The sequence below is a fragment of the Falco rusticolus genome, chromosome 3 (genome assembly GCF_015220075.1).
Source record: "Falco rusticolus isolate bFalRus1 chromosome 3, bFalRus1.pri, whole genome shotgun sequence".
In the NCBI taxonomy this organism is placed as follows: domain Eukaryota; kingdom Metazoa; phylum Chordata; class Aves; order Falconiformes; family Falconidae; genus Falco; species Falco rusticolus.
In genome coordinates this window covers 87,294,495-87,318,021 of record NC_051189.1, presented here as the reverse complement: position 1 = coordinate 87,318,021, position 23,527 = coordinate 87,294,495, and the positions used below count along the sequence as shown (strand labels likewise).

Below are 23,527 nucleotides of genomic sequence, written 5' to 3'. Positions count from 1 at the left end.
GGGCCAACCGTGTCCTGTGGCACATCAAGCACAGCATAGTGAGCTGGTGGAGGGAGGTGACTGTCCCACTCTACATGGCACTGCTGTGGTCTCATCTCGGGTTCTATGTGCAGTTTTGGGTGCCTCAGTAGAAGGAGGACATCAAACTATCAGAGTGTGTCCAGAGGAGGGCAACCAAGATTGTAAAAGGCCTCAGGGGCGAGACTTGTGAGGAGTGGCTGAGGTCACTTGGTTTGTTCAGCTTGGAGAAGAGAAGGCTGAGGGGTAACCTCATCGCAGTCTGCAACTTCCATAAGGAGGGTGGTGGAGGAGGAGATGCTGATCATCTCTCTCTGGTGACCAGCAACAGGACACAAGGAAAAGGAATGAAGCAGCATCAGGGAAGTTTAGACAGGACATTAGGAAAAGGTTCTTCACCGAGAGGCTGGTTGGTCACTGGATCAGGCTCCCCAGGAATGTGGCCACGGCACCAAGCCTGTCAGCAGAGTTCAAGGAGCATCTGGATGACACTCTTAGTCAATGCTATTATAAAATCACCACCTAAAAATGTTAATACATTGACTTTCTTTTCTGACCTTTTATGCAACTGTTCTTGAACATCTCACATTCTCTGTTTTCAGGAACACAGCCAGGTAACAGGGACAACAGCAGTGCACTTACTATAACTTAGCTTCTAACTCCACCACCACCTCATTTCAGTGCTAGATGACTATGAGGATACCGAGCAACCTTCCCAACAGCATGCAGCAAGTCTGCACAGGGTCCTCAACCGAAACGAGAAGCTCATGCCTCGACAACTCGCTCATCTTTCCATTATTGCACTGGAGGGATACTCACAACTATAGTTCAGCATTTATTTGAAGTTTCAGCCTGGCATTTTTAGAAATTTAAAAACTAGTTTTAAAACTACAGGCAGATCTGACAATGTTTCCAATGGCTAAGGTTGCCTAGCGCTTCATGAGGCCTGCTTTCAGCTGCTCAAAACTTTACCTAATTTTAACTGCATGAACTGAAAATTCCCATACTAACTCTGTACTTCAAGCTAATTTCTATCAGTTTACTATGGAAAATGGTGGCAAGAAGCCCAGCTTTCAGAAAGTAAGGTTGCATAAAAATGTATTAGAGAGAAATCCAGTTCTTGTAAGTCTCATAGATGATATTCTAAAAAAATTGTGTATCAGAAGTATATGTCAAAAGAATGTGCACTAAGTTATACAGCCACGTGCTCATCAGTTACGAACCACTAAAATGCTTGTGGTAACTTTTCATTTGTATCACCACCTCCAAGAACAGGATCATGTATAACTCCTTCTTCCTCCCAGCGTCCCTGAACTGTGCAGATGCTGCTGCTCTGAGCAGGAATCAGAGCTGCTGTGCTTTCTGCTCTAAACCCAAGTACCACAATGACCGATCAAACAAAAAGGCCTGTGTGGGGAAGACATAAATGACCTTGGTGAACTGGTTTCTGTCCTCGCCATTGTCACAGAAATCTCCGTGTAATGCTGGGCAATTATTTAATCCTAGTTCTCCTAAAAATGACCACTGCCTATTTATTTCTCATCTTCATGAGAAATAGAAATTGACTCACAGACATTTCCCACTGCAAATGAAGCCATTCAGAGTTATGTTCTGAACATAGTAAGAACTATAAAACCACAAAACCAAGTTCTGGAACTAGGACTGTAGTTATGAATTAGAGTCTCTTTTAGAATTAATTTTGCCAGTGATCACTAAGTGTTTTCTTCACACTCTTTCAAATGGGGTGTGAAATTGTACTACCTCCTCTGGGAAGAAAGGACTTCCCCTACAAGTAGATTGGGATCTGGGTGTTGTCATTTTTATTCTAACCCCAGGCAGTCATGCTGAACTCAAGGAGCAGTCAGAGAAACCAGCTGCTGCAAGAAGCTGTACTTTAAACCCACTGCCACTGACAGCCACCTGAATCAAACCTCTGACGTAACTCAAAAATCTCCATGTTATCTCAAAGCAGCTTCATGAGTGGCACAAAATGCAGCTATACTTTACTTGCTCTTATATAAAGATGCAACAATAGTAAAGACCTAACAATAACGAATAGTCTTCTCCAATTTCATGGAAGATGATCTTAGCAGCTTCCAGACACGAATGTCTCTAGACACCATGCTGTGGTGTGTCATTAATATACTCATTCATGACTGTACTTTGGCTGCAAAGGCAGGAAGAGTCCCTAAATTCTTAGGTAGTAAAGAAATACGGAAGCCAATCCAGGAATTTACAATTGCATCCCAAATGAACTAGGAAAGTAAATTTAAAATATTAACTATTTTAAAGGTGATCCCTGGGGACAAACAGTAAATGAAGCATCAGGTTTCTATCATTAACAGTCCCTAGCCTAACCTCCCTTTTCAATCAGTATGATTCAGAGATTCCAACAGCAATTAAACAATTGGAGAGACATTTTTAGTTAAACAGACGAGAGTTAAGCCAGTAAGAAAGAATACCACAGCTGCAGCTGTTGTCTAGCAATAAATGAATGACTATGGGGTTTATTCTACTTGTTTCATAGCAGATCATTTACCCCAAGCAGACTTCTGGGTAATAAAACAGTAACATTTAAATTCCTTTTAAGAAAACCCTTCAGATATTTAAACTACTGCAAAAGCTGTTTTAACCCTGCTTCCTGTTGACAGAACTTTCAGAAACCTCTCCACAATTTTAAATAAAAGGCCCAATTATACAGCACACAAACATTTAAAAATAATTGCAACACAACTGTGGAAACATTTTAGTATTTGTTTCAACAGCAGCTTCAAGGGAAAAAAAACAACAAACCCCAAATCCGCCAAAATGCTGCATGAACAAGTTTGCCACGGCTGCTGTTCCCGCAGAAGCTGAGCCTCTTGGAAAGTTGCAGAACTATGTAATAACAGTGGAAATGTTTAGCAAAAAATTTAAATAATCTCCCACAATCAAGACAGTGTACAACATGTTCTACCAGGAAACTGGAGAAAGAGTTTGGAGATTAAAAGATCCCACACATACTTACTGGGCCCTGGAGACCTCCATCCTCTCGGTCGATGCTGCCTCTGGAGAGCCGCACATCAGGCTTCTAAAACAGAAAATACAAATTTCATTCTATACTCCGCTTACCGATTCATGCAACCTAGCTTAAAATCATCTTAAAGACAGGAAAATCCTGTTAAAAATTTACACTGACAAATACAGATGTCATTTCATTCCAGTCTATACACCCCCGCTGCTGCGACTACGTGCTTCTGCAACTGCAGCTACTCAAACTCTTGGCAGCCTTCTCGGCTGATTCTTAACCACCCATTCTCAGCACATGTGTAAAAATGTTTGTTATAAATATCAATAGTACCATTTCCCTAACACAACATTGGAAAACCTGCATTTAGATTTTCTTAAAAGGCAGCAAAAGTTGGGCGTTGTTTTTTTTTTTTTTTTAAAACAGTTTGCTTCCCAACAGAAAATTTCAACCACAGGATGCGAAATGCTGCACATTAATTCCCGCTTCCTGCCGGAGGATGGCTTATATGTACTTGGCTCACTCTCCAAGCCTGCAAATGGGGCCAATTACTGGAGCTCCTTAAACACTGCATTTGGATACAGAAAGCTAATAAAGACATCCAGATGCACTATTCTCCTAATAACACCAACAAGCAAATTTCTGGTTTATATGTTTTAAGCAAGATATAGGAACCTGGGTGGGGCTCAGCCGTTAAAATGTAAAAATAAGACTACAACAATTTTTTTTTCACAGAGAAACCAGTTATTTTTCTCACCTCCCCAGAAAATCCAGGTATGTTACTGGTACTATTTGAGAATAACATTAATTGCATAGAAAGACAAAGACTGGATGTGGAACAAATGTTAACACTGATCTGAAGACACATGTTCAGCAAAATGAAAATGCTTTTCTAGTGCACTAATTCTGGCACGTAAAAAAAAAAAAAAGATTTATCTGACTCTTCAATTCACTCTCTTATGAGACTGGATGACGAGTTAATGAAAATGGTCTACATCGCTGTAAATACAACCTCCTTCATATGCCTGTATACATATATACATACACATGCACATAAAATAGACACACACAGCATAAGAACGAAAATTTCCTATTTTAAGTGTGTGAATACTGATTGTAGGGTTAGTTTCAGAGGATAAATATATCTACTTTCTCTTTAAAGCTACTCTGGATCCCTTTTCTTCTTTCTTTCCAGAAGCACTAAAGAATAATTCCAACTTGCGTGACCTGCTAAATGACCTTAAAAATGCCAGAAGGGCAGACAGAACTTGCAAAGATACACTAATATTGATCTTGTATTATTAAAAATACTCATGTTGGTAATCTGTCAGAAGACCTTATACTTTGGATTTTCATTCAGTCTTCTGCAGACTGAGTGAAGCACAGCCAGAGACAGTCACTGCCTTAAAGAACTTGCAGATTAAAAATAGACAAATCATACTAGACAGGGAAATATTTAACCCCATCTTAAACATGAAGAACTGAAGCAGACACACACAAGCAATTTCCCAATATTTCTTCAGGAATTTGTGACAAAGTTTATGACGAAAGTTACCATTGACAATCTCCAGTTTATTTCCTTTATTATGATGAAGGATTTTTTTTCTGATTGAAGTCTTATTTGATATGGGTATGTTAGATACTTCATTAGATATCTAAAGTAAGCCATGATTCACATTACATTTTTAAGCTAAAGCAAACAGCTATCCTTGTTTATCTAAGCATAGGACTAACCACACTAATGTTCACAATTTGCCTTCATTTCATGTTTGTTTCTAGCCAGGGAAGTGCCCAAAGTCTTTGGAAATAGTCAAATACTATTTTATCACAGAGGTCTTTAATGCTTTTTGCACTTTTAACCATTTATTAATCTAGAAATGCACCCTAAACCAGACTCCAAAGATAATGAAATATTTAGCATTTTAGATGATTCAGAAATACAAAAATACACACTAGTCCAAATAACATTTTTTTCTAGTCTTGCAAGAAAAAAATTAACAGACATAATATCCACCTCCTCCCCTCCTTGTCTTTACTAACTAGGTCCTCCCTTTCAGCCTCTAAACCCTCTACATGCCCAATTCTATAACCTCATACATATCACAGCAACAATTCAGTTACCCAAGCCACGACCCGCAGCAAATGTGCAGTACCTGAGCAGACTTCAGGTACACAAACATTACACACCCACCTAGCCACAGCCTAAGAATCGTTTCACAGAAAGACTGTAAATACACATAAAATTTTACTAAAATTAGCATTATTAACTTGACAAACACTTGCTTCACACATTGCCAACAAAAATACGGAGTGCTGTTGACCACCCCCTGCAAAGTGAAGCCATGGAAGGCAGTGGTGCTGCCCAGGCATCTCCAAGAATCTGACCTGAAAGCGAAGATACCAAGTGCCAATGGGTAATGGCAAAGTAAAGAGTCCACAAGAAGCATGTACAGCTACACAACATACCTGCATCTCAGTGATCTGCATATTTACATCTTAGACTTAAGGACTGAAAATCTTTAGTGGTGCATAAATGCAAGCTCTTTCAGCTTCTCCAAATACTTTCCTCCTCCTGCCCCATCAACACTTGGAGAGTTAGGAATACAAGGAACAACAGAGAAATACCAAACATGCTTTTGCATCCAATAACTAGTAAGAGGCCAAATTGCATTTCTAGTGACTTGACTGTGTTCTAATAAACTCTTAACTCCTGTTTTAGTGAATGACACTCTGATTTATTGATTTGTGTAGCTGTGGAAATTCCAAAAGATAACTATTTTACAGTGAGTTATGACTAAACTCCCATTGTATTTTTAAATATTATTTACCAGCAATTCTCATGCTTCTACAGCAGTAAGAGCTTTGATTTTAGCCCCTCATGTTGGCATTACATTGCGATGCGTTGCTGGATTTTTAATCCTGATATTTTTCAGGTGTGTTTAATACAACATTCCCTAGGTCAAAAATAAGCCTCACACCCAAACTGACCCATTCTGTTGTTTACACCCCATTTCAGAGCCCCACAGCACACCATTCTATCTTTCCAGTACCTGCTACAGCCCTATACCTCCACCAGGGTTGATATAGGGTACTGGCCATACCAGAGAGCTTCTTGGCTGGATGGGGAACGATCCTTTCTGAAAGGCAGCTAAAGGGGCTGGAACGTGGGTGGTGGGTGCTGAGGTGCTCGGCACGCCTGCGTTTTTATGGAGAACATTTCTGGCAGTTGCTGGGACATAAATGTATTGAGGATATAGACACACCAGGGAGATGAGCTGGAGGGGGGAAAACCCTCAAGACATCTACTTGGTTGCGAAGCTCTGAAGTTGAACATCACGAATAAGAGTGAATCCCTGCAAAGGCCCTCCTTAACACTCTTGTGCAGTGTACGACTGTTTCAGAACACGAAGCCCTTGGGAAATTAGAGATTTAGGGTTTCAGCTTTATCTGAAAAAGTTGTAACTTGTGAGTATATTTTCCAAGCCTTGAGCCTAAACAGTGATTGACTATGATGACAAATTATCATCAAATGTGTTTCATACTCATAGTATGGTGCGACTTCTGAAGCATACAAACGTTAGTGCTCTAAAATTTTATTTTTTCAGTGAAAGTGCCAACTGTACTAAACTAAAATGCAAGTTTAAGCAAAGCCTTTTCTACTTACTATTCTATTCATTAGACACATATTTAAGATTTAACACATTTAACAACGTATGTATGTCATTAAAATCCTGCAGAAAATCAGAATCTTTCAAAAGCAAATTAATTTTTTCCTAATAAACAGTCTATCTGAAATCTTTGGAAATGTCAAGAGGACTTTTCAGACAGGATGCATATGTTGACAAACTGGAACATAATGCATTTTTTCCCCAGTATTTCTGGTTACTCACTAATAAAAGAACGTTTAAGTCTCAGCATTCTCAGGCCATGCCAAATTGTAATGCCTTGGTGGGATTTTCTCAGGCTAAAAGTTAAGATCTTATTTTAGCAACAGTTCACATCAATTATATTTGATTTGCAGTTCTCAGTGTCAAAATAGGACAAAACCACAACTATGTGGGAATTTCAGAAAAAAACCCCAAACCCAAACATGATAAGGGAACTATGCAAGTTATTTCTTCTTAACCTGTTAATCACAGGAAAGGACTATAAATTTCTTAACACAACACTCTTCTGTCTGCTGAGGAGTTACGAAAAGGCATGCATATATATGTCTTTATAGGATTAAAACCAATGCCATATAACATCAACGCAGCCACAAAGAATGGCTCAAACGGGAAAGTAAATATAAATGAGGCTGCAGGTAACTAAACAGCCCCCAAAGAAGAAAAGCGTTCTGCAAAACGTTCAGGGACAGTTAAAGGCAGTGCCAGAAGTTACAGCATTAAGATCAGTAACTTCACTTTACTGCTGAACTAAGAGGGTCACCTTGAAAAGACACAAATGACAGTTTCTTTCCCACAACTTCTGCAAAGTAAACTAGCTAGCTACCAGTTCAGTAGGCTCTCTCATGGCATCACTACACCACTGGTTTCCTGTCTGTGATTACAGGCGATTCTCCTTGTGAGTCAAACTCTGCATTAAAATACAGAAGGTATACTTTCTCCTAAAACCAATTTAAACCCCAAAAATATCAGTGTAGTTTTTGGCAGTTCCAGACTTTTGTCAAAACCTACAAATAAAAGCGTGCTCAGGGAGGGGCCTTTAAAATTATTTCAACTCAATGAATTCATTGATTTGCTTTTAAATTAATTCTACACATAGGAAGTCAGGGCTGGAAGATTAACATACATCTACTGTGGCCCTCATGGAGTAATTTGATTCGTAGGAGCTGATTTTCTGTGTGCACAAATACTGTAAAGGAAAGGCAGCATACATGCCAGACTGCAGGGTAACGGGGCCAAACCTTTTTGGTTACAGTGAGCTGCAGACATCAGCAGTTGAGAGGCCATTTGCGATTGTGGAGTGCTGCTTTCGGGGATGGAGGTTGTTTGGCTTCTATATGCTATGCACTACGTACATATAAAATCTTGAATAACCTTCATCAGTTTTATTTTTTTTGGGTGGAAATACCCGTATGATCCAAAAACAACTCAGCAGGAAGTGCAGAATGAGAACTTTATGAATTTGTTGTAATACTGCCCATGTGACTGAAGCCAGCTTCATAGGTTATAAATGAAAAGTCCACAAGACTGTATCACCTAAAAACTCCTCACAGAGAAGGCCAAAACAGACTTCCACTTGTTTGACATAATATGTTTGTACTGCAGCCATTTCACCCCTCCACCTGCATATGCCCTGGACAGAGACTGTCTTCTGTAGTTACCTGTACCAACCCTTAAGTGCAGTAATGCTTTCTCTTTGCTTCAGCCTCGTCAAAAATAATTAAGATATTTCTGTCTTCCTTCTTGGAGATGCTGATATCTGAAGCACTTTTATCAAAAGAGCATGAAAGCCCGTAAGTTTAATCAGTACCCATTAAAGCTACCAGACTGGTGTGCAACATCCCCACTCTAGCGGAGGTGCGAGGCAGTGTCAGTCCTGGGAAAAAAATGTCCCCTGAAATCACCCCCCCCACACTTCTCTTCGCATCTCGCAATGACTGTATTTGGTACCATTCAAGACTAAACACTTCTCTACCTTTTGGGTTTTATGCTACAGATTTATTTTCATTCAGTTGCTTCCCATGAAGGGAGATGCGTTTGTTGCCTCTTTTTACAGCAGAATTTCAGAATTCTGGATTCTGTTAAGGCTGCAGCTTGCAAACACAATTTCTGTCTCCTTTCAAGTATTGACTAGTCACGTGTTCTCAAAGGACCAGTTTCAGGCAAACTGCTTACACAGATAACAACCTCTCTGATGACTGGTAAATTTCCATTTCAATGCCATTGCAATTTAATTCTTCATCTGGGGTGTCTCTTCTAGCAAACACAGCGTAAGTGCTGTTTATATGTGTACTAACACGCTTTGAGTTGTATTTTTCCCCTGTAGAAGCAGCAATAAATTTCAGGTCATGAGCAAGTTGCTGTTACTCTGGGGAAAGATGAATTGTACCAACAGAAACCTCACTGAGGATTTTTCTTCTCAGTGCAGCGTGTTACATGAAATGATTTGCAGTTGTTCCCCTGTGAGTCCAGTTCCCAGAAGCAAAAGCGAGATATAGTGTAGGAGTCTAAAGACTGTGTAAATAGAGCTGCTTTTGAAAGGAGCCAGTTTAAACTGAGAACACTACGCTGTTGGGTTACAGAAGTTAAAAATTAAAATCTGGCTCTACTCTCTCTATTGTTCTCTGTGCTTAAAAGGAAAAATACTCTTCTGAAACCTGCCTACAGCAGGCAAGGAAGAGCCAGACTTCAGCAAAACATTTTATCGAAATCTAAATAAAGGTTAGTGCAGAAAGGTGTCTCAAAGCAAGCGAGAGATGACATCCATTTGGAGAATTAAGTTGGAGAATTAAGCTGCTTCTCCTCCCTAAATCACCTGGAGGGAAATTAGAGAAGGCCCTTCTCCCAGGAGAAATAATGGCTCTAGTCACTTACTAGAGGACATGGGCCAAGGAGTGTGTGTGTGTGTAATATATGGCTTGCTGCTACACTGGGCCAGTGTTTGGACTCTCATGTATGAATTGGGGATTTCCTTCATCTGCAAGGCCACCAAGAGTGACTCCCCACACTCTTCAACCATCTTGATTTCTTCAGGGCTAAATCCAGAAAACCACATACTTGTTCCAAGACACACCCATATCTATAAACTGAGGATTCCTCTGACATACATCCTGCCACAGGTTCAAATGTACCCTCTGTGGCCATCATTAGCTTGTTTAGCTTTGGGCACAGAATATAAATCTGTAACAGGCATTCCAAAGCCTGTACAGTAAAAATGTTGGTGCGGAAAGAAAAAACTGAGGTCTCTTATGGATTCTAATTCTTCATTTTGGCCATTTAAGTTCATACTTGCTTCCACTCAAAACTCTTTCTCTGTTTTTTGCCTTTTTAAACCTCTAACGGTTTACATCAACCAAATCCAGCTCTGGCATAGGGCTGTATAGCTGCTCGCAAGTTCACAAGTGCTAGCAGTCCTTCGGGTAGGGGTGGCAATAGACTGTCTCCTCGCAATAAAAACTAACACATAATGAAAACATGGTAATTCTTTTCCAAGCATATGCCAAGACTGTATTACAGATCAAAAGAACAATCAGCAAGTCTCTCCTCAAAGAGCAATTCAGGGGACAGTAAACATCCTAATGGTCCAGAGGCTGAGTCCAAAGACAGCAACAAACACTACAAATAATTATCGTCTATTCTGCAGAAAAAGTCAGAAAGCTCAGGAAGGTCAGAAAGTTTTCTCCAGAAAGTTCCCACACAATCTACTGCCACCTGAGATCACAATGCCTCATTCTCCATAAGCATATTAATTCTTCAAAAAGTTCTTGACCATCTTGAAAGTTTTAATGGACAATGGGATCTTTTTGACCTCCTGGGGCTGTGAAAGTCAAAAATGACTGGTTCCACTGAAGACTGGAAAAGCTCATGCCTGAATTAGGGAAGAAATTTTCCTTTCCCCTCCCTCTCTTCAGCTTGTAATAAATTGGACAAAGCAATCTGGGTACAGTGGTTTCTCTACTCTCATCCAATGGTGAACCGCAAATTCCCAAGTGCATTTACAAGGAAACCCGCCAAAAGCAAGCTCCAGCATCCTTTAATCCAAAGTAACATCTTAACTCTGGTACAATCTGGATCTTGGCAAGAGCATGTACTGGACATGGAGGCATCTACCAGTAGCTCTCAAGAGCCAGTAGAGATTTATCCTACCTTGGTTGTCTTCACAGCCAACAACCTATGGTACCTGCATTTATACAGGCATGTTTTTTAACTATGTACAACATAAAAGGCTTCCAAACAAAATCTTTTAAATACACTGAAGACCAAACATGCGACTGATGTTGTCACAACCCATACCACACCACTGTGATTATCTACCTGTCAAGAGAGGCTCATGCCCCCATGGGCTTCCCAGCATGAGCCTATACAGAGAAATAGGCTACACTACCATCTTCTGCTGCATCTGCAGCCATCAGTCTCAAGTAGGAGAATTTTAAGGCAGAACTTGAATTTTGTCAACTGGGAAGCCAGTGTTGAACTAAAAGCCATACACCAGTGGCACTGACAACAAGAAAACATGGCAGTGCAAAGAAACCGCAACAGAAGATCCCATGACCAATGCATTTCCTCCTCCTCCTGGTGACATTCAGAGCTTCTTCCCCACCTTGCAGAGCCTGCTCATAAATTTTCTTCCCACTAACATGTCTCATTATTCCTCCAGTGCAAGACTGCTCACAGCTCTTACTACAGTCAAGGTTCTTAGATGGCTGATGGTTATCCCTTTTTTAGGGGTAGATTATGCACAGATCCATCTCCTTAAGAACAAACAGGCAATCTGGAGATTGACACAGAATTATACCCTCAACTTCCCACACATAAATACTCAGCTGGATAAAATGAGAGATTCCCTAAAAACCACAGCTGTTCAAGGTATTTGAAACACAGGACTTGCTAGCCGAACACTTCATTTAAAAACTGCTTCCAAACCTACATTTTGGTAGTGACTCCTGTATTCAGTAAATACTCTCTTTTCACAAAAGTGACCAAGCTGCAATAAAGAGAAAAGTCAGAATGAATTAAAGAAGCACTATGAAACAAAGTCTTACCAGGAACCGTTCCTCTTTTTCAAGCCAGCGCTGATCTTCTTCCATCTCTTGTTGTTGTCGTATCAACCTCTCCTCCATAAGATGTGTGGGTAGAACCTGGCCCATTCCTCGTATGTCCAAAGTGCCTGTATCCTACAAACCAGAGTGAGTTTATTCCATCTTACAACTTAGAATTTGTATAAACAGATGCAAGAAATTATGGATTGTAGAACAGATTTTAAAAAGCCCGAACGCTCAACAGCAGTCAAGCAGGGTTCCTTAAACGCCTTATAAACTGAAGCAGACCATCAGAAGAAACTCTTTCCAACTACATTTTATCTGCCTTGTTTCTAATCACTGGAACCAAAAAGATTTGAAAAATTCTGACTGTTTTTCAGTAATGTTGTCACTTCATATATTGCACTTCATTTAAGTTGGACAACAAAAACAAAAATTTTGTTTTCTTGGCCTTGCGCAATAACGTAAACTATCCAGTTGTTAAAAGCTGCACGACACGTTTTTCACTCAAAACAAATCTGCTTTTCAGTTTTATCTGACGCTTGCAAAACATGTCACAAAAGACATTTTAAATGGATTTTTGAACAAGTCTTTATGCATGTCTTAAGCTTACAATACTCCATATACCGTATCCCAATGCTGTCTGGAAATCATTAACAAGTAGCGTATAAATTCCACATTTCTAAAAAAGCCAGGGGGAGTTTGGTTACAAACTTCACTGAGATTGTTTTTAGGCAACCAACTTCCCAAGCTTTTGTGAACTTTGGCTGTAACTTATTACAAAGACGTGCAAAGCATTCATATGTTTCCACCAACACGTTTTTCAAGTATGACATAGTTAGACTAAGTTGTTTCTAGAATCAATAATCTACAGGGATGTTGAACTACTTGGGACTACAACCCTCAAGTATGTACTGTGTGAACAACTGCATGGCAGCAATGGCAGAATATAGAGCCAGATCAACCAAGAGAAAGTACAGGCAAATTGAAGACTTGGACACCTATCTGCTTGCCTGTATTTAATGGTTATTACTTAAATGTTTATCAGAGACACAGGGAATAGAGCGTTGGTTAGAAAGGAAACAGATCTAAGAAGCTGCACAAAGTGAATCTTTGTGGGAGGGTAAAATGGAATGCAAAAAGTATAAAATACTGGAGGAGAACAGAAAAAAAACAAACCCGGAAGGTTAAAGGGGGAATTAATTTGATGTTCCTTGCAGCAGCTCTGTGCAAGCTGAAAAGCACCTAACAGGAATACAACTGAAGAACAGTTCTGTAGACCATTTCATCTTCTGTTCGGGCTAAGTTCCGAGGAAGCCTCAGATACTTTAGCTATACTGGGTATCTCCCAACAAAGGGGCATTTTTAAACAGTAAGGATACTATAGATTTTTACAATAATGTTCCCATCTCTACTAAGAGCAGTAAGTTTCAGTAAAGCCTTCTTTTAGCAAACACAGAATATTTGCTATGACTCACTTAAGATAATAAGTAACAATAACCTCATCAAGTATTTGCATAAAGATTACACTTTATGCCCAGTCTCACACAGGATGATTTGTTTCAAATAGAACAGAATTCAGTCATGACTCCCACCCCACTGCAGTAAGGCAATTTAAAAACCACCAGAGAAACATTTAGTTCTCCAAAAATAATCTCCAGATGTACCTAAATAATACAAAAGTGTATTTACTGTAAGAGTGCAACAACAGATGTGTCAGTTCACAATACCTCCATGTTTGGCTGCCACACTGGTATTTCCTGAGGCCGATGGTTCCAGGAATCTGCTTGATCCAAGAGAGCAGCCTGCCCAGGATAAATGCTGCCTGCCATGGCTGGTATCCCATGAGAACCAGGGTAGCCAGACACCTTTGGGGAGGGGGGGGAGAAAAACTTTATATTGAATAAGACCTACGCTTCCCCGTAATTAATCGCTTCCCCCCTGCCCTCCTCAAGGAAGCAAATATGACAGCACAGAAATTACTAAGTTCAAGCAGTCACTGGGAGGGAGGAGGGGCAGCAACATCAGAAGGGGGAAGCTGAGCCAAAATATGACACAAACCCTCTTTTTTCAGTCTTTGAGGATGCCTATCATAACTGTTTGAGGATAACTGTAAGTATTTGAGGATGCTTATTAAAACAGCAGCATGAGAAAGTGTTTTAACCTCTGCAGTCAAGAAGATCAAAGTCCTCTTGTGAACAGAAATGAATCTGTTGACATATTTGTAAGGGCTACACATGCAGAGCTTGTACTAAAGTTAACAGGAGCCTGCAAACACTGCCTACAGAGCCATATAAAAATGTACCCCTAGTGTATGTTACAAGCGTAAGTCTTGAGTGACAGGATGTAATTAGTGTGCTTAGCCGCATGGCCTGAGAACTTCTCCACAGGAAAATCGAAGCAGCTTTAATGAGTCTGAAGTGCTGATGAAAACAATGAAAACCTCCCACCCTCCACGAAAAGAAAATCTCGACCTAGACTGCTGTATATGGCTGTAGCTTTCAACAAACCCAAGAACGCTTGAAGTACTTTCATAACAAAGTTTTGTTTTGAATTTCTTCAGGAGTGTTAGGAAGAAAAGCAAAACTTGTGAGTATATGAAGCGGTAGATCTGAAGGCGGCTATCAGCCAAGGGAAAATAATAATGTTTCAGAGAAACATCAGGGAGCAGAGTATCAATAAGCCCAAGGAAAGTCCACCAGTTAATGCCATTTTAAAAGTCAACTAATTTCGTAGCTTAACACAACTGTTAATAGGAACACCACATTCCTTCAATAAATACGACAATGTCTGATGTGTTTTGTTGCAGTTTTAGGAATTTGAGCACCGTATCAGGTATGAAACTATTTGCCATCTGGAGTAAACCTACCAGGCTCGGTTCAGGGGTTGTTCTGATGTAACCCAAAACCTATTTAACAGAACTGAATGAAAATAAACCACACAAGATGTGAATCAATTCCACCAGCTGCAACTGCGTTATAAACCCAAAATGCACAGTGTTAAATGTAATACCTGATAATGATTTGGCTGTACCATATGCTGTGGACTCGGATAAAACCCTTCACTGGATCTCGGACTGGGGTAACCAGGTCTACTGGGCTGTAAATATAAAGGAATTTTTAGAGATTTTAGAAACAGAAAACTGAAACCAAAAAATTACTCTTCATTGAGACAAACATTTACAGGTGGTGCATCACAAAAGCAAGCTCAAAAAACTTCCTCTGAAATAAATACTCTAATCTGACTAACATTTTTTGTAAACAACTAAAATTAAATTTTCCTCCATTTCTGCTTGGAAATGGATGCAGCTGAATTGTTTGCTAGGTATGCCCATAAATAACACTTGCTGTGTGAATTCTTTGTGTGTATTTAATTGCTTGCACTAAATGATCTGCTTTGTGCCATTTAAAGAGGACATCAGCTAAGAACGTAATTCTTAAGTGATGTTTCCAGGTGCAAATATAGCATTGGGTCTGAGTTCACAATCTGCAGTACATAAAAGCTTTGGTATTAATTTGTTGCTTTTGTGACCATTCCCAAAAGCAAATTCTTTTGCTTCAGTCAGAACGCAAAACAAACTGGTTTGTTTAGCATGAATATTTCCATGTGTTATTCCAAGGACTAAAGTTGTGATAATTAACTTCTGTGTAAGCAACTGCCTCAACAGGGAAGGTGCCTTTGATCATATTCTGAACTCCATGATCGCTTCATTGTCCATGCTTGGTTTTGCAGCCATTGCCAGCCAAGAAAAAACAAGACAGAACTAGCTCCTGTTAAAGAGGACAGCTAAAGAACAGCTATCAAGAGTCTTTATCTGACTACCTTGCTTTACTCCTTCAGGAGAAAGGCAATCCTTTACAGGTAAACAAACAAGATTATAATCACAGGAACACATGAGAAAAGTCACCTGCACTTCAGACAGCACTATTATTAAAAAACTGCATGAAAAAGAGCCTGGTTTTCTGCACACATTGAACAAATCACCCTTTTGCCAGAACAGGTATAGAAATTTCACACTACTGAAAGAAGTAATGTTGGAAAATGTTGCTTAGAACAACATACTTTTATCTTCAAAGCATAAGTGTTCTGTTATTTTGGTATTAATGCTCCAGAAGTGTGTGTGTGTATATATATATGTTGGGGTTTTTTTTAATGAGTAGCAGTGCTGTTGGGTGTTTAAGGAGAAAAATTAACCAAAGAGGGAAAAAAACCTCCAAACCTCACGATTCTGCAAATGGGCTCTTTCAGTCTCCTGGCAGTTAAAGGCATTACTTTGAGATTGCAGAATTTTATGAAAAATGTCTTTATCATTCTGTACTAGGATATTTTCTTAGGTTTCTAATGGAAATCACTTGGGAGACCAGTAATTTCTTAGTACAAATGGTGATTATTTGAGAATTATTGAATTAGTTGAGAATGTGTAGGAGTTTAAGGCTATAAATAAAATGGCATTTAAGACCTATAAAGACCTGAAACTTTTATAATGAATTATTGGAAGAAAAAAAATCAAGCTGTCACTATTAAAGAATTAGATAATAACCTAAGAGATACGTAAAATCTCATCTCTACAAAATTCAATCTGTTCAAATGTCATTAGTATGCACATCAATATTTTAAACACAAATACCGTATAAAAACACCTAACCAAGAACTACATCACATATACAGGGAGGACATACCGACCCCCTCAAAAAAGATACGCAGCGGTAGAATGAATTTAATCTTAATAACTCTTTTGTCAAGTGTTTCAGTTTATACATCACACCCAATGCTCTAACGATAATAATTTCTAATATTATGTAGCTCATACATTACATTAGTAAAAGGCACTTATTCTGTTTGAATTAACTCCAAAACTTCAAGACTAAACAAATTCTTCAAACAAGATTGTAATGATTAAGTAGCATATTGTTGCAGTTTATGCAGTTTGTCTGCTTCTGTAACTCGGAATATTCTCTGCTTGTATATACACCAAATCCTGCCAGTTAATCTCAGATGGCTAAACAGGTTGATGGATTGTTTGCTGGTTTTAACTCTGAAATGAAAGCAACAACTCCACTGCCCATATTTCTTGGTTGCCATAAAGCTATCAAAACGCAGAACCAAGCTTGGAAATCTATCAGGCAACAAGCTGGGTATGGGGAAACAAAACAGAATAAAAATAAGTTGCCTTCCTATGAGTGCTGGGGGATGTGTGCAGCAGAAGGTGCCACACGAATACTACTGAAATCATTATCAGCACCAGAGCTTGCATATACAGCTACAGCAATTCATCACAAACTGATCAGGATGCAGATAATATTCCACATTACAGTGGTGACTGCAGATGAAATTCTTCAAAATACAGGCTTGATCCTTCAAAGTGCAAAATAACTCCAACGAGAAGCAAACAAGTTTGCTTGAGAGAAGAGAGTGCTCAGCAACTGGGGAGATCAGAATACCACAGCTGCAGAACACATCAGCGACATCCAAACGGGACAGGCATGTAATGAAACGAAATTTAAGTGTAAATTAAATCACATAAGGTCCTTGGAAGCAAATCTCTAATTTTTTTGTCTAGAATAAGGAAAATGCCATTATTTGATTTCTATCCTTTCACTAACGTGTTATAAATAAACTTCTTGCTGGTCGGTGGACTCACTAGCTAATGTTTCATAGGAGTGCTACAAGAGAAGAAAAAAGAAAAGGCCAGGATACAATTTTGTGGCAACTATGGCAGTCTTTTACAAGTTAAACAAGTAGAAACAGGAAATCATTAGTGCATTATTATAGCGTGTATCAGTTCTAATAACAGTTCAAGTATAGCTGGGTCATTTCAGGCAAGTATTAGCAGGATGATGATAAATTTGACCAGAATGCCGCTGTTTGAACAAACCCGTCAAAGAAGGCTTTGAAGAAATAAAATGGAATAAAAAGAGGGGTTTTATTTATTTTTTAAACCCACATAATTTGCAGTCTTAGATACCTTGGGAGGAGCTTCATCTGATCCTCCTGAGTCCCAGGATACAGTGACTTGTCGCCTGGATTCCATTCTCATTCGTTCTTCTTGCTGCAGCTTCTCTTCTTCCAGTATTGTACTAAAAAAAATGCATTATATTTAAGTAAAACTCTAGTTCAATGTCTGACAAACCTCCCCCCAAAGCTCTCACTTTTTCAGACTAATGAACACTATTCAACAAAGTGACTGAGCACTGAAACACAAACTTATTTTACTTATATTGTATATTGGTTAGGTTTCTGAAAATCAGTATCAGGAAGAAATACTTCTGTAGGATTACCAGCGTGCTTTTAACAACAGAAGCAGCACCAAGTTTTTAGAAAGCTGTGGCTGATCTTGCACAATTTTTTTTTTGCATGTTAACAGTCCTTTTGATGTGTAATTACAGAGAGAAATCCTCAAAGACAATAAATCAAGCGCTTACTTGCATGAAAACTTACTGTTCACAAGAAAATACTACACTGAACTGCCGCAAAGGTTCAAAACAAACTGAGTATGTTCTTTACTGAAGCCCAACAGAGCTTCAGATCACTGGGATTTGTTTTCTTTTTTAAACAAAGCAGTCAACAAACATTTTAAAGACTAGTCTTCAACTCTTATATTTTAGCCTAACCAGGAACACATTCAGCAAACTAATTTAGCAAAACAGAAATATCTGACAGTATTCACTCAGCTTCTAAACATTCAGGTCAAAAGGCTATATTTTCAACAAAGTACAAGACAGTAGTAAAACTAGTTTGCTACTTACCACTGTTCTGACTATTAAAGAGACTGTTTGAAGTTCAACGTGATACTGCTGCCCCCACAGCAGCCTCCTCCCAGTTCTGCTATGTGGATTATTAATGTTGGATATTTGCCATTTGAAAAATACTCAGAATGAAGCTTTGAAATAGGGAGCTGCAAAGTCGTTGAAGCTGCACGCTACATGAATAGTCTGGAGATGTGAGTAGGGCAGATCATTTACATATTGCTATCCCCAGTGTAAAGATAATCCTGTAAAGGAGCTATTCCAGTTTCTTTATCACTCCCGTTTCCAGAAACAAAGCTAGGTTCTGAGTTTATAATCTCCTGTTCAGTCTTCTAAATAGCCACCCAGAATTACTCATGCAGGGGATGAGATCAACTACAGCAATCTATTCTAATCTTGGAACTTTGTTGCTTATTTCAAGAATAAATTCCTGCTTGGTTAGAGATGAGAGCTGTGCTTTTCCTTACTCAGCCACCAAAAAAATCTATGCCACTTCTAAAAAGCAGAGAAGTCATCTCGTCTCACTGCAGCTAAACCAAGTTTGTAAGTATTGCTGCAATTTCCATCCATCATTACTGAAGTAACACAAGAATGTGGAATGAAAACAAAATCGGTCAAGTTATTTGCAAAAGTCATCCTGATACAACTACCATGGAAACACAGCTACAGCCCAATGCAGGGAAGTAAAAAGAGAAAATCTTTCTATTATACCTCCCTCTTCTTTCAGAATAAGGAAAATGAGGTTATTTCCTACTTGAATCCATGAAAAACTAGCAAAAGCGCACAGCTTTACAGCTAGGTCACACTTCAGATATTCGGCGAGCATTTTTATATAGCCTGAAAAATCAGCTGACATGCATCCGCAGCCATGAACCATGATAATGACCTTTCAAGAAATACCTCTGAATTTTAAAAAAGCACAACAAATCAAGACAAAAAGAAATCCATCCAGCCATTACATGAATAAAATACAGATTTTTTAACAGAGTTGTTGATACAGTAGTTGCTCTACTCCGAGCAGAAGAATGGAACAGGAGTCAGCTAAAAGCAGCCGACTAAATTTAGAGATGGCTTATTGACAATATGGGGCCATGCGTATAATTTGGAACAGCACAGCCCTGTTTTTCCACAAGGAATGAAACACCAATACCTATCTGCCTTGCCATCAAAGCCATTTTATCTGTGGTGTCACAGTATTCAATACAATACCATTAACTTAAATCATATCACTGGACATGACGAATTTCTACTGAAATGGCTTGTTTTTTGTAACATAGGCTCAGATGTTTGCCTTAGAACTCTAATTCACCCCACTCTGCTCTTTCATCACCTGGGTCATCAGCGGTCCTTTCCCCAGCAACCCAGCAGCCTGGTCAAAGCCCGATCGCTGTAGTGGAATTTGTACTTGGATGCCCTTGAGTATTGCCAATGAGAATATAAAATAGAAATGCCTCAGAGAAGCATTACTTGAAAAAACACAGAAAATATAAATGACTCACAGAAACGTCTTTGTTTTTGCAAAGGGAAGACCAATCCATAGACAGAGTAAAAGCATGCCAAGAGATATTTTTGACCTTTTCCCAGTGCAGCTGCTCAAGCACTCTGAATACTTTATTAGAATTTGCAGAAGGTCAGGGAAGTCAGATCTAGGCATATTTTCCCAAACTGCATGTATTTTTAGCAGCACAGAGGAGCAAGCAGAGAAGTATTTCTATTCATATGATTCCCCCAGCAAATCTTGAGGTAGTACAGACAAACTTAACTCATCTTCTTGGCTAGGTTAAGTTGATGAAAAATCTTGACCATTAACAGTTTGCAAAATTGATAAACTAACTGAAATTTACTGAAATTGGCCCGTGACAATGGAAACGAAACATTTACTGGGAGCTTCAGTGTACGAATATCTGAAATACTAAAATGTATCCTTACACTTCAAAAGGCACAGCAATAGCAGTGTTTGCTGCCGTGGTGAATGGGAACCTACAATAAGTGCTGACCATGATCAAGCAGCCTTTTTTTCCTCTCAGTGGTCTCCAGGCAGCAGAAATGCAAAGCTGGATGCTGATGAACATATTTTTGCATACTGCTCTAATTTAAAAGCACTTTCATATGGATCACAGATTATTCCTAATGGTCACTGTCAAAGAGCAAAAGGCTAATGAAGCATTTTGCAGCCTTGATCACCTATCTCAAGTATGTGATAAGCTATTTTTTTGGCAGGATGCCACAAAAGGAGAGGACTCAAACTGCTCCCCACTCTTACCACTTTTGTTTCTTTTATTTACAAGCAACATTTTAGGACCTACATCAAATGCTCAAGTCCAGTTCTCATCAGTTAATTATGTCACTGTTCTAACAAAAACAGACTTTAAAAGCATGAATCAGTCTTTTCTTTCTTTCTTTTTATTTTTTCCCCATTCTTTTTAGAGCTGTACTTCACATGCTCTGCAGTGCTAGGATACTACTGGGGTCACCCACTCTGTTAAAACCTCTGCTGCTTCACCAGTGACCAACAGAAGGCCAGTGACACTTATCACAGCAGTGATACAACTGCTGATTACTTTGCTATTTTTAGGAGAAAGGGTTACTGCTAGGTGCTTTAAACAGAATTCATTCAATGATGCTGTGAAAATGTCATTCAATTACATTAATTTGAAAGCTCAAAATTAAAATCCAACTTAACCTCCAATGCAAACCCCCCTCTGTTTTAACAGAATTACCAACCAAAAGGACATTCAGGGCACCACAACTTGTAAGCGCAGCCTGGGACCTGATTTACATGAAAGCCTGTGAGTACACTGGGGCTATCTTAGCAATACAGGCTTGCAGCATATGGAACATAGCACTGAATAAATTAAATTTATTACGCGCATGCATAAGATAGCGTATGGTTATAGTGAGTGTGCAATTATAGTATAGTAAGTGTATGGTTACAGGAAGTGGCTAGAAGTTGTTCTGAAGAGAAATGCTGTAAAAGTGATATTGTATGATCTGGGTACATTGGTTCACTTTGCAAAGGCCCTTTTGTATTAATTACTACATAATGCAAGACTAAAAGTCTCTTCTACACAAAGTCAGCAAGGCAACCTGATTAAAATATCCCAGATTCTAATTTTGGCCCAGTCAGTAACAGAACTGCAGGAGTAGAAAGGTAGCACCTCACACCCAGACTTAATCTCGCTTTTACATACAATTTGTGCAAAGCAGATGTACCAGGAAATGGGAAAAACATCAAATAATAAACAGAGAACACATGAAACGCTTATGTTCCCATCAGTGCTATTTCAGATGCAGAAAAGATACTTTTTTTCCCCAAAGCCATTGACTTTTTCTCATTAAAACAGAGAGGAACGTTGCGGTACTGTATCATTGACTTCAAGCAAACAACTAGTCTGCTCTCAGCTTGAAAAGACAACCCTGGACAGGATCCAGAACGAGCAGCAGCAACACCACACAGAAAAGGCCACCAGGGAAATGGCTTGTTTTTGCAAGTTCATGGGAATTTGAGTTTTGAAACACAATCTTTTCTAGCTGCCTGAGATTGCCTCATCATAAGGGAACTGGCAACCTTTCCAGCAAGAGGCTGCCTCTGTCTGCAAGCAGCGCAAAGAAGCCCTAAGGACAACTGTGCTGCCTAACTTCCAGGAGACAAAGGTCACCAGCCTGGTGTGGCAGAAGACTGCTTTTGTGAGAAGAGAGTAAAAACTGGCTTTTAGGGCTGCTGTGGCGCCAGGAGAGAGGCTGCCCTCTAAACTATCAAATCTCCTAGCATGAATAAAGGAGCAAAAATCCCACCTCCCTCGGTGCATTTTTCATCTAGCATCAGAGAATCATTTAGGTTGGAAGGGACTCCTGGAGGTCTCAAGTCCAGTCTCCTGGGAAAGCTGGACTCCATGCACAGCAAGGTCTGGTTGCTCAGAGCCTTTTCCAGTCAAGGTTCAAAAGTCTGCCAGCACGGAAATTCCTGAGTCTTTCTGGGTGACCTGTTTCAAAGCTTACCCACGCACACTAGGAAACACTTTAATTTGTAACCAAGGACAATCTGCCCTGCTGCATGTCATGAGTGTTGGTTCTCACCCTTTTTTCCGAGGAGAAGCAGGCTCTTGGGCACTGGCCTACCCTTTTTATATGGTGCTACCTTTCCACCAGATCTTTCACTTTTTTTTTTGCCCTTTCCCCCTCCTGTCTCATGCTGTTGTAATTCTTGCTGCCTTTGCTCTTTTTCTGAGCATAGCCCACATTTACTTCACCACCCACAAAACAATTACTTTTAGTCTGGATTTACTCATCCTTTTCCCTTGCTGGTGAGACGCCCTCCCTGCCCTGCCTGGGTTTACACACCATAGCCCTCTTCCTAGTCACATTTTTAGGGCTTCATCTTCCTCTGTGCCAGCCACCTGTAAGTTACCAGTACAATCTGACAGCAAATTAAAAAGAATCCTATTCTTCCAGAGCCAAAAAAAAAAAAAAAAAAAAAAAGCAAGCACATGGCCAATTTCCACCTATTACGCAAATCACACAACTGTGTCTATCTTTTTCCTTGCAATCTCTACCCAGCCCTATGATTCCTTCCTTTGCGGTTAACTCCACACAGTCAATAGGATAACTTACTTGTGAGAAGAGCTGTTCTTCCTCTAGCTACGTCATTATTAGTCTACACTGCAGCTCCCAGAGTAACAGATGGTGGAACCATATGAAATGTTAAGAAATAGCAAAAAACTTAAAAGATAGCTAACTTATCCACACTGCACCTCTGAAACAGCATCATAATTATATTAAATCTGTCTCTTATTTTAGCTACCTATGAATCATCTTGTATCATGAACACCCAGTGACAGCACAAAATGATATTATGAAAACAAAACATGCCATAAAGCACAACTCTGAAACAAGACATAAGATAAAACTGAATAATTTGGCAGCGAATTACAACAAATCCAAGAATGGATTTACAATGTACAATAACTACATATCGTTTAAAGCTTATATTGACTTAGGCAAAATGGATCAAAATCTCTCAAAACCACTCATAAAATCTCAAAGTTGGTCACA

At 39.4% G+C, this 23,527-nt stretch overlaps 1 protein-coding gene across 18 annotated transcripts in view; it reads right to left on the bottom strand.

Annotated features, from left to right (window-relative positions):
• Positions 1 to 23,527, bottom strand: part of PTK2 (protein tyrosine kinase 2) — a 223,846-nt gene that overhangs the window by 9,107 nt on the left and 191,212 nt on the right. For 17 of the 18 annotated variants that reach the window (XM_037381990.1, XM_037381994.1, XM_037381991.1 and 14 more), the window contains 5 exons: positions 17,695 to 17,806; positions 14,742 to 14,828; positions 13,460 to 13,597; positions 11,733 to 11,864; positions 3,026 to 3,088 (listed from right to left, as the gene is read on the bottom strand). In XM_037381990.1, coding sequence (XP_037237887.1) covers positions 3,026 to 3,088; positions 11,733 to 11,864; positions 13,460 to 13,597; positions 14,742 to 14,828; positions 17,695 to 17,806 — 532 coding nt within the window. Of the gene's footprint in view, positions 1 to 3,025; positions 3,089 to 11,732; positions 11,865 to 13,459; positions 13,598 to 14,741; positions 14,829 to 17,694; positions 17,807 to 18,475; positions 18,591 to 23,527 lie in introns of those variants that run through there. The other variant, XM_037381995.1, reaches the window with a different exon arrangement.